This window comes from Wyeomyia smithii, chromosome 2 (assembly GCF_029784165.1).
Source record: "Wyeomyia smithii strain HCP4-BCI-WySm-NY-G18 chromosome 2, ASM2978416v1, whole genome shotgun sequence".
Taxonomy (NCBI): domain Eukaryota; kingdom Metazoa; phylum Arthropoda; class Insecta; order Diptera; family Culicidae; genus Wyeomyia; species Wyeomyia smithii.
Genome location: NC_073695.1, coordinates 31,059,702 through 31,071,466, shown reverse-complemented (window position 1 = coordinate 31,071,466; position 11,765 = coordinate 31,059,702). Strand labels below are relative to the sequence as shown.

Here is an 11,765-nt window from a genome sequence, read left to right as displayed (position 1 = left end):
AGGCAACAGTTCGATCTTCCATTAAAGTTCCACCTAATTTTTTAAAAATATATTCACCAACTGTTATCGCCAGCTAAGTATATTTTTTTTTGTTCAGAATGAGGTAGGTCGATTAAAGCAAAGAATAATGGTTTGCATATTTTATTTTGGTTTATAAAACACTTCTAAAATCAATCTTCCCAAGTGTCCCATTTTTTTAATTCTTCCGTCCCGTTCTACCGGTTCTACCCCCGAGAAAATTTGGTCATTCTACCCGTATTAAAAAAAGCCTAGAATATGAACTATAACCTAAAGAATAGAAGCATATTAAGGACGACGCTGCTGAAATGGTTTAGATTTTGTGACTTTTAATATGATTTTGTGAGTTGTTCATTTTCATTGAAATTCACCTGATATCAGTAAAAAAGAATATACCACTTCAAAGCGACATCTATTTTTCAGATTTAGAAAAAATAGTATGATTCGGGCTCTCGGACTCTTGATTACTTGTCTTGTCATCCTCATGTTTAGTTTGTTTTCAATATTCACATCGTAAAGTCAACAAATCAGTTGTCGTCGAAACTTGCGTAGTTTTGTGGCTTTTTATACAAAATGAATCGACTTTTCGGTAAATCGAAACCCAAAGAACCTGGCCCAAGCATCAGTGATTGTGTCCAAGGGGTAAGATATGATGAAAGTGCCTTTCAGCTTGTCGCCCTGAACAGGTCGAAAATTTGTTTTGAATGACTCATTCTCAGAACGTTTCCGAAGAATAAATGCTAATCAGCTTCCAAAATTTATCATTACGATGTAAGCATCATTGCATCTCTGCTTTTAGGTCGATGCCAGGGCGGAAACTATCGATCAAAAGATCAAAACACTAGATGCCGAGTTACGAAAATATAAGGATCAAATGGCCAAAATGCGCGAGGGTCCGGCGAAAAATGCCGTCAAACAGAAAGCGTTGCGTGTGTTGAAACAACGTAAACAGTGAGTTTCTAAATTTCTACCGTATTCCCATTAAAACCAAATTACTTGTATCGATGCTTTTCAGATATGAAAACCAGGTCGAAAATCTTCGCAATCAGTCCTTCAACATGGAGCAGGCGAACTTCGCCGCGCAAACTCTCAAGGACACTCACACGACGGTGGCCGCAATGAAGGACGGCATGAAGTCGATGAAGAAGGAATTCAAAAAGATTAACATAGAAGAAATCGAAGACATTCAGGACGATATGGCCGACATGCTGGAACAGGCGGACGAAGTGCAGGAAGCGATGGGCCGTGCCTACGGAATGCCAGAGATTGACGACGATGAACTGCAGGCGGAGCTGGATGCGCTTGGTGATGAAATTGCGCTGGACGATGACGCCAGCTATCTGGATGACGTGGTGAAAGCTCCGGCGGCACCAGACAAGGAACCTGGCGCGGACAGTGTCACCAATAAAGATGGCATTCTGGTGGATGAGTTTGGCTTACCACAGATTCCAACACAAGTTAAAACCACTTAAGTTGGGGGATGCTTGTGTCTGTGTGTTGAAACTTATATATAATTATTTTGCTGTATTTTGTTGCTTGAGATGGCTTTCTTTTTATGTGAAAAGAGAAACTGCACGCGAAATTTAGTCATTTATCTTATGTTTTAATAAACTCACATTATGTGAAAATAATGTTGGAGGTTTGCAGATGAAAGAAGAAAATAAGAGTGAACACTTTCATGAACAAAACAGGATGAAACGAAAATTATGTGGCAGTTTACAACAGTTTCAAGAAAAAGCAGAAAACTCTTTCACTCGCTGATCTCGTCGATAACAGGTACGTTTTGTAAATCTGAACATTTTCTTTTCAGCAGCGCAATTTGATCCTTCAAATGACGTTCTTTGGCGGCAGCTCGTGTTAGTAGTATTTTAGCCTTTTCCAATAGTTGTGCTTTCTTTTCAAGACTTTCCTTCAACTCTTCACTTCTAGATTTTTCCTCTTCACTGATTTCAACAGCGTCTTGCTCTTGTCTATCTTTTCGCGGGTGGCATCGGGGACAGTTTGCGCTGGAAAGTAGTTCCACCTCTACCTGTAAAGCGGCTACCCGATTGAGCGCTTCGGTGTAATTTTGTTGGAGTTTTTCATGCTCCTTTTTTAATCGGTCGTAATTTTCCATAATCTGTGACACCGATGATGATTTGCTTTCCACTTTGAGGTTCGTTGCAACACTTTTAGCATCCCTCAGTTGCTTGTTTTCTACTTTGAGTTTTTCAATAATCCTTCGTAGGGCGATTACGGTTTGTTCCAATTTGGAATTGTAACTCGCTAACTCACTGTTGGCTGGTGTTGACCCATTTGCACCAGAGCAACGTTGGCACAGATTTTCGAAGTTTATTGTTTCCGGACAACCAGCCGTCGCTTTGGTTAGTTCTTCTTTTAGTACAATGATATAGCTAGTATGAGATTCAAGATTAGTAACACTATGTTAACACATAGAGCTAAAATGCTACTCACTCTTCCAGATGCCTAATTTGACTTCGTAGTCGCTCAGATTCGTCCCTCTGGCGCAACATGTCATTATCCAGCTGACACTGGAGCGCTTTCGCTTCTAGGCGAATGTTCTTTGCTTCTAAGCTGGATATCTTTTTCTGCATTCTTTCCAGCTCGCTGGTCATCGAATTGGAACCCTATCGAGAACAATTGATTGATTTAATTATAATTATTCAACTATATTTGGGATATTCGTCAAGGTCTCTATGATACACCCAATAACTTTTGGATCAACTTAAATGTTCGAACATTTTTTGGCTTCTATAGGATAAATCATGACGGCCATGGAATGACATGACCACAATTCTCAGACAAAATAAGCGCCAGCAAGAGGATCGTGAACATGAGGAGTTGGAGCAGCTGTACGGTGCCAGTGATACGCGAAAGTTCTGTTAGAAGGTAAACCAGTCTCACTGAGGCTGTGCCGCATGTGCAACGACACGGATGAGAACCTTCACGGAGCAGGAACTGACCTAGGAGCACCAGCACCAGATGATCGAGTACCAGCCCCGATGTTCATGAAGTACTTTGTGAGATCGGGAAGCTGAAGAACAACAAAACCGCACGCAAAGACGAACTGCCGAGAGAGCTCTTTAACCATGGGAGAAAGGCGCTGACTAGAGCGCTGCAATGAGTCAGTCCCCGGATTTGAGAGGAGGAAAGAGAGGAGTGGATGGAGGGAGTCGTTTGCCCCATCTACAAGAAGAGCGACAAGCTGGAGTGCCGCAACTACCACGGTATCTCGCCAATCAATGCCGCCTGCAAAATATTCTCACAGATCCTGTTCCGTCGTGTTTCACCTTCAACTAGGAGGTTCGTGAGCCAGTAACAAGCGGGTTTCATGGGAGCCCGTGCTATCACGGACCAGATCCCCGCATTCCGACAGATCTTACAAAAATTCAAAGCCCCTTTGAATCGCGCAGAGGGTTCAGACAAGGTGATGGACATTCTTGTTCACTTTTTAACATTAACGATTTCCACAAGGTCTGTTCAGCTTTTGGACTTCGCGGACACTTCCATCGAGTCAAGTGCGACGACGCACGAAGTTGACGCTGTACAAAACCCTGATAAGACCGGTAGTCCTCTACGGAATCGAGACAACAACGTTTCTCGCGCAGAACCTTAATTTTCTTGGAGTTTTCGAACGGAAGATGCTGCGAACTATCTACGGTGGAGTACAGACGGACGACAGAGAATGGCGACGGCGCATGAACTACGAGCGGAATTCAATAGGTTGCGGTGGGCCGGTCGTGGGGATGTCATCAGGCAACGCTGTTAAATCACTTCTCAACAACCCTGCCGGCATCAAAAATAGAGGCGCGCAGCGTGCATGATGGCTCGACCAGATCGAAGAAGACTTGCGGGAGATGAGACGCCTGGGGAACTGGCGAAACACAGCCCAAAACCGAGCAACATGGCGACAACTTCTTGATACACCACAAGCCACCACGGCTTCCATCTGATTGGTAAGTTAGTATGGATGAATCAAGAAATGTCCCTACACTGATCTAGCCGAATAAACGCTTTCTAAGGAAAAAATGCGAAAAAGGTTCCCAACCTTCACTAATTTCACATTTGGCTCAGAATTGCTGCCAAGAACACAATAAGCAAAATAAGGTATGCTCAGAATCGCAGAAAATCTCTACGCGCATTTTGAAAATAATAAAAAGATAGTGGAAATTTCACCATCCATCCAACTCACCTTGCGTTCCAACTCCATGGCGATAATTCTCCTCTGCTGAGATTCGATCCGATTTTTCAGTGCTTCGATAATTTCTTTACTATTCTGGGCAAACGTTTTCAAATCATCGCTAGCCTCTTCGGAACCCGTACTTTCGGTGGTCGTGCAACAGTCCGGTGATTCAGCAATGGTGTACTTACCATCTAGTCCAGCGGAAAATTTCCCCCCAATAAGCGAACCTGCACTGTGGCCTCGAACACCTACCGAACGACCCTCCAAGATTGCCTTTTCTCGCTCCAGCCGTGCGATCGCTGTTTTCGCCGAATTGAAGTGAACTTTTAGTTTTTCTAACTCAGTCTCTCGCTCTTTAAGCTGCACCTTGAGCTTATCGGCAGTCTGCTGCCAACGCTTCTGCTTGTTCCACAAATCGAGTTCAGCAGCATTCTTCGCTCGACGATTCTCGTTGATGTTCACTTGTTTTCGCAAGTCATCCTTTGTGTCTAGCAGTTCTGTTTCTAGCTGCTGAACCTTTCGCGCTAATTGATCCTCTCTAGGGGTGGTTGTCCGTTCCGGTTTCATAGCAATCACAGGCCGCTTGATGAGCTGATTTTTTAGAGTTTTCACCAAATCTCGTGATTGTTTTTCGCGTTGCTGAATACTAAGTACTTGCCGCTTTAGTGCATCGATTTGAGTTTTAAGAATGCGGTTGGAGGCTTCACTCCGATTCAGGTCTGCACTAAGCTGTGAGACCTGTTCTGCCAAATGTAGCGAAGTATCGTTCATGAATCGTTGTTGATCATCCTGAAACAACAGTAAGCAGCTCAGTTAATGAAAAAAAAAAACTATCACCATACTACGTACATGGAATTGACTTAACGTCTCCGTGAGATCCTGTATGTGCCGATCTTTATCTTCCAGCATTTCTTTCAGTTGTTCCACTTCTTGAGCAGTGGCTACACTATCGGTAAATTCTTTCAAATTATCGTGTTCACTGCAAAGCTTTTCATTCAGTGTTATGATTTCCGCCTCGTTCTCCCGTAGTGTCTTCTCGAGACGTTTCTCTTTGGCAGTCGTATCTCGTAATTGATCTTGCAACCTTCTTGCTTCGTCCGTCGCATCACGGAGTTTGTTCTCTTGTACCTTCAGTTGTATTCGCAGCGATTCGATTTCTTCCTCTTTCTTTTGATCCATTTCATAAATGTTCTCGATTATCTTGTCGGTGTAAATCATTTCGGGCTCGTTAGTGCGTTTATCATTCGACTTAGTATCTAAAACCGCCTGCATTTCCCGTTGCGCTTGCTGTTGGTTTCTATCCATGAGTTGGGTCGTTAAATTATCTATCTCTTTCTGTTTGTCGTACTGCTTCTGTTCCAGCTCATCAACCGTTCTTTTCAATATTCGAATCTGACCGATATTTTCATCGTACTTCTTCGAATGCTCCTCTCGCTCATTGCGTAACAGCTCCTGATATTTGGATAAAGTCGTATCCTTCTGCAGTAGTAGGTTCTGAAGTGATCCAATAGTTGACTGTGAAAAAAAAATCATTGAAAGCTGATCTAATCAAACCATAGAAAACATACGCCTAGAACACCCTCGTTCAACTTCTCCTCGCCGCTTACTGTAGCGTTAGCTTTTTCCTTCTTCAGCAGTTGTTCTTTATCCTCGAGCGATTTCTCTAGTAGTTTAATACGGCCATGGCATTCGGTAAGTCGATTTTCGGTTTCCAACAGAAGGGCACTCCTGGTAGAGGCCAGCATCATGGCCTGTTTGAGTTGTGATTCGAGTGATTTCTGCATCACGCTGGACGCTGCTGGTGTCGCTTCACTGTAGTCATCCATTGTTGTTTGGCTAGTCGTATTCGCGAGCGTTTGTTTAACTGGTGTTGAAGGCTGTGTTCCCATTCGTGGCTTCTCTGCGAGGCTATCATCGATGATCGGAATAGTGTTGATGCACTTGTGATTGACTTCTGCGTGAGGTCAAGGGTTGATTCGTTATCTTTGCTGTGTACAACATATAGAGGCTGGGAAACTTACCTACAGCAACTTGAATTGCTTTGTCGAAGAACTGGTCTTTTGTTATACTAGCCTTTGTGCCATCGTTAAAAATCAGCTCGATTGTGTTCCAGTGTCTTGCGCTTTCTACTTCCCTGAGTTTCAGTTCAGAGTTCTCTTGCTGTAGTTGCTCTAACTCCTTTTGACACAAGATCAACTGCTTCGTGAGAAACTCGCACTGGCTTTCAAATTTGATCAACTGTAATTAAAGCTAAATAAATTTACTTTTCAAAACTTTGAAACTGTCGCTTCTTTACATTGATTTTATCCTGCACTTGACTACTGTCAAGATTTTCTTTCAGCTTAGCGAACAGTTGCTCATACTCACGCTCACGGACTTGCTTCTGATGGAGCAGCGTGTCTTGTTTGAGACTTACTTTTTGTTCCAAAAGCTTTGCATACTGTTTTACAAAGTCCGTTACCGCGTACGTAGGCGTAAATGAGTTGTAATCGTCGTGCAACATTTTGACGCTTTTCATCAGAAAGCTGAAATATAAATAAATGAGTGGAACGAGTCGTACCAGCTTCGTTTCCTGGTTCAACCTGATTTTGATCGTTGAGTCCTTTTGCCGATCGATGAAATCTAACTCTTGCTGCGCCAGTTGTTGCTTCAATTTTTCCAGTTTCTCAGTTGCATCGAGCAATGATTGTTTGAGTTTGACATTGTCTAATTTTAAAAGCTCCTCTTGCTCTCGAACTGATATGGATTTCAGGATGAGAAAAATCTTTAGATAAGAGTAACTAGAAGAATAATCTATTACCCAGCACAAAACTTACCAGAATCAAGTTCCTTCTGCGTCTTAACTAGCTGATATTTTTCATTGGAAGAACTCTGCAGATCCGCTACCAGATGCCGCAGGCTTATTTCCTCATCCGAAAACTTCGAAATCAACATCTGCTGAGACCGTATTTGCTCCTGTGACACCGTCAACAGTTCTTCCAAGTGGCCACACTTTATAGTTTGTTCTCGCAGCTCCTCCTCAGCCGTTCTCAACTGGAGTTTTAACTTTTTATACTCACTCTTTGGCATAAAGTCTACAGTCAGATTGGAGTCAACCAAACCGAACCGAGTCAGATAGTCATATTCTAGATCCAGCAGATTTTCTTTGTCCACTTCCTGGATATTTTTTAGAAAGATTGTATAAAAATTAGTAGTTTCCAGTTTCATTCTAGCAATCTCCTTCTCCAATCGTTCGATTGTCTCCGAATCGATGCTAGCGTCATTGGCAACATTGCTTTCTAGAGATTGTTCAGCTCTTTTTAGCGCTGCCTTATTTCGAGCAAGATCAGATTTCAATCCATGAAGGACATTCAAATGTTCTTGCTTGATAGTACGCAATGTGTTGTGCATGTTATCGTTATCAGCTTTCAAGTATTCAACTTTCCGCTGAAAAGTACATATATTTGATTCAATCTGTTTCATCCGATCTAGCGTTTGTACTAGAAGAAGATCTTTGTCGTTATCCGTTGATTTGATGTAGTAGAGTAACTCATCGTACATCTTTTTCATTGTCTGTAGTTCATCATTCGACTTGAGTAGCTGTTCGCGTTCTTCTTTCAGTGAATCTATTTGTTCGGTCAATTTATCAATTTCAACTGCTTTTAGTAGAACTTGCTCACTGAAATCTGGTTGTTCTACAGCAATCTGATCGATGTCACCCAAGTTCTCTTCGTCATCACATACATTCCCTGAATCATCCCGACTTCCAAGAGATATCGTACTTTGTTTACTTTTAAGATTCATTCGTTCTTTGAACAATATTTCTCGTTCACCGCGAGCCATGAACTGTTGCTGAAAATTTATACCAGACGGATAATCACCGCTTCTTGCATCTAATGCCTGCAATAACTTTTCCAGGGTTGACGTATCAATAGTTAAATTATTAGATATTGCGTCGTATTCTCGTACTTTTTGAAGGATCTCATGCATTCCTATCCGCAAATTTTCGTTCTCCTCTACTACAGCTGCATATTTACGTTCTAGTTCAACAATTTGCTGATCATAAATACTACTAGGCATCTCACTTGCAATGAAATTACCTTTCAATTTGTTTATGCAGCCATCGCAATAGTTGAAACTTTGACGAAATATGCATGCTTTGCAGTATTTCATACTATCGGCTACATTATACTGCTTCATGCATTTCTCACAAAACTTTATTGCCGCAAGATCACTAATTTTGGACACTTCGTCCGCGTCTACGGATATTTGATCATTGCTCTCAGCAGCTTCCGAGTTCGCAGGAATTGTTTCAATGTCTGTCTCTTTTTTATCATTCCTCTGATGATTACTTAGAGAGTTGGAAAGTTGAAAACATTTTCTTCTAGAATTTGAAAAAAAAATCATATAATGTTATCTTTTATTATCCCTTGCCTTACTTTAAATCATTCTTCTCCAGCTTAAGTTGCAGTCGCATTTCCTCCGAGGCACGTAACTTCAGTGCAAGCCGTTCGTTAACTTTCTCAATCTTTCTTTGTTTAGAAAGTACAGAATGGATGGGAACGGCCTCGTCGTCACTAATTCCCAAGCGCTTCCTATTGACAAAGCTATTATTTTAACAATTTTTTTGGGTAATTATAATTCATCTAACCTTAATACTGCATTCTCCATCGCAATCTCATTTGCGAGATTTATCTCGGCTACCAGTTCGCGGATTTGCTTGTCCCTCACGTTGACCTTCTCGTGCAACCTGTTGATTTTCTTCAGCGCATTCGCCAACCCTTCCTCACCACTTTCGTACCTCCTCAGGGCCTCAATAGCTTCGACAGCCTGTTTTGCTTTCAACATGTTGTCTTCCTCGGCGTTCGAGAGAATCTCCTGCATCTCCTCGCATCGTTTAGTAGCTTTTTCCAGAGATATTCTGCTTTCCTCGCAACATTGGCTTACTTTGGTGGAAGTTTTTCCCACCGATTCCTTCTCCTGGGAAATTCTATTCATCAATTCCGTCGAAGTAAGTATTTCCTGCGAAAGCATTGTGATTTTCCTTTCCAACTCGTCAATCAACTCATCCTTCTCGCGCAGCCTTGTAGCCATTTTCTTGTACTCCTTTCGCTCAGCTTCGACATCGTAGCCCGGAAATTGCTGCAGCAAATCCGAATACTTACCCTGCACTTCGTCCAACTGCGATTGTTTCACACCTAGTACTTCCTTCCAGCGGTTTGTTGTTGCTTCCAACTGTTTAGCAAAATCCTCCAAATCATCTTCACATCTATTTTTCTCTTCCACCACCTCCTTGAAATCCTCCTCTAGTTTTTTGACTTGTTCATTGGCGCTGTGTATGACACGTTCCTGGTCCTTCATTACAGTTTTCGCTTCCTCGTATTGTTGGGTCAGTGCGGTCAAATTCATGGTAGCATCATTCAAATTTACTTGCAAACTATTAATCGTGTCGATTTGTACATTGTTTCGCTTTTCCAGGTCGTCAATATCTCGCAGCAATCGTTTGATATGTTTGTTTTTCATGCTGATGTTGTTATACAGCTCCTGTTGGCGGTCGATCTCAGACAGCGCATCAGGAGAATCTTCCGCATCGCTCCCGAAGTGACTTGATTCGGCCTGTTTTCGCTGTATCGAAACAATTTCCTCCGACAGCTCTTTGATTTTGGCACGATTCGCAACTTTCTCCGCTTCTAACTTCTCGACGGTTTGCTTCAATTCTTGCATTTGTTCACGGATCAGTGATTCCGTTGATGTTTCTAAAATGGCAACCAGTGAGTAAGAATCTCATCTTGCTTTCACGGTTTACTCACCTTGCAGCGCACGTTGCTCTTGTTGTTCAATTAGCCGATCGATTTCTATACGAAGTTGACCAACCTAGAAGTACACAAGCAAAATCAAGGGCAAGGAAATGCAAATCTTCTTTTCCTCCATGCTGATTTACCTGTTCATTGCGGAAGCGTAGCAGCACCTGAGCAAGCCGGAAAAGTTTTTTGCTACTCTTGCTGTCTAATTTTTGATCCGTAGGAACGGAAGCAACGGCTACGGACAATTCGTCCTTTCTGTCATCGGCCACATTATGTGGCGAGACGGACAGCAAAAAGCGCCAGTCCATTTTTAGTATAGAAAATGGTAATCTTAAAATAAATAACTAGGTGGATATTAATCGAAACAAATGTTAACTGATTCGAAATCGTGAACACCTTTGCGTAGACTGTGTTTGTTATTGTTCAACCGTTTCCAAGGTAGGACGGCGTTGCTAAGGGTGCGCGTCACGCCGTATCCTTGTTCTGTGGGGTAGGTAGGGTTATTCCATATCCACACGATGCGATCGATGCGATGTGTGAATTCAATCTCTCAGTGCATAGCCCTGTGCATGGGGTGGAAGTGGGATGTGGGGTACTGACCCCTCGAGGCAGTATGAAATACCTTCTTGCCCTGGGAGTTTAAAAAACAAAAGGGTCCGAAAAGTCCGGCCAAAAGGCAGCTCATATTTAATGAATGCCCTAAAAAATTACCATGATTTCGTTTAGAAATATAGTGAAATGTTTTAAAGTAGTTTTTGGTGTAGTTTATAATGCTTTTTTTTACACGGATTTCCAGGAAAAGTCGGATTTTCCTCTGATTATTTAGAATGATATTTTTTGTTGTTTATTCAAAGTTTCGGTTGAATTTTTTCACGAACCTGGGGAAATTTTTCGTATATTCCATTGACTCTAGCTCGAGAATTTTGTTAGTCCCAGGATGTCGAAGTTTTTCGAAAAAAAAATTCCGACAATTTCATGTGCTGTTTTTGTTGGTCAGAAAAGTTAAACTTGATTGCTTTGAAGCTCTTCTTTCCGAAGTCCAATTGAACCCTAACGCAAAACGAAGTTCGATGGTTAAATCACCCCAATACAGATGCAGCCTAAGAGCAGGTTGATGGCGAGAAAAAGCAAAGGAAAGCAAGAAAATTTCTGGAAGGCAAGCTCAAGCTAGCTCAAGAAAATAGTTTGTATGGCAACATACGAAAATAACATTTTAAGTTAACAAACAATTCTAAAACGCTCAAAACATTTTAATGCTAATTGAAAAACCTGGTTTACATTACTTTTTCGAAAATATGGTTTAGCATACATATATAGCTTACATTTTTCAGATTTTGAAACCATCAGATACCTTTTGTAGAGCCTCCCCAGCTGGTCTCGAGGTTCGATGCTGGCCTAACAAGCCAGTTGTCGTAGGTTCGAGTCTCGGCTCAGGAGAGACTGTTAGTGTCAGTAGGATCGTAGCGCTAGCCCCGCAATTGTCCTGTACACTCAACAGTTGGCTGTGAAGTCTGTGTATAGTAAACAGAAGGTCAAGTTCAAAATCGGAATGTAGCACCAAGGCTTTGCTTTGCTTTGCTTTTGATACCTTTTGATACAAGTAGATGCCAACTAAATGCTTCCATGCGCAGGTAGTTTAGATAAATTAGAGGCGTTCTCCATTAAGAAATATTTTTTCAGAAAAAAATGTGCTGAGCTTAAGAAAAACAGTTGACAGAACAGTTGTTAAAAGCAGCTTTTCCAACCAATATACTACTGTAGAATGGTCGAAATAATTTAAT

At 41.8% G+C, this 11,765-nt stretch overlaps 2 protein-coding genes across 2 annotated transcripts; one reads left to right on the top strand and one right to left on the bottom strand.

Annotated features, from left to right (window-relative positions):
- The first annotated feature begins 501 nt into the window (after positions 1-501).
- LOC129721581 (charged multivesicular body protein 5) lies at positions 502-1,649 on the top strand. The gene is made up of 3 exons (XM_055674317.1): positions 502-660; positions 818-969; positions 1,034-1,649. The coding sequence occupies exons 1-3, from the start codon at positions 592-594 to the stop codon at positions 1,488-1,490; spliced, it is 678 nt and encodes a 225-aa protein (XP_055530292.1). The 5' UTR covers positions 502-591; the 3' UTR covers positions 1,491-1,649.
- On the bottom strand, positions 1,613-10,376 carry LOC129721566 (centrosomal protein cep290). Its single transcript, XM_055674290.1, has 13 exons — positions 10,122-10,376; positions 9,991-10,054; positions 8,832-9,936; positions 8,620-8,775; positions 7,018-8,564; positions 6,784-6,937; positions 6,498-6,726; positions 6,223-6,439; positions 5,770-6,155; positions 5,051-5,716; positions 4,211-4,990; positions 2,473-2,645; positions 1,613-2,411 (listed from the first exon to the last, which is right to left on the bottom strand). The coding sequence occupies exons 1-13, from the start codon at positions 10,290-10,292 to the stop codon at positions 1,769-1,771; spliced, it is 6,291 nt and encodes a 2,096-aa protein (XP_055530265.1). The 5' UTR covers positions 10,293-10,376; the 3' UTR covers positions 1,613-1,768.
- Between the last annotated feature and the right edge of the window lie 1,389 nt (positions 10,377-11,765).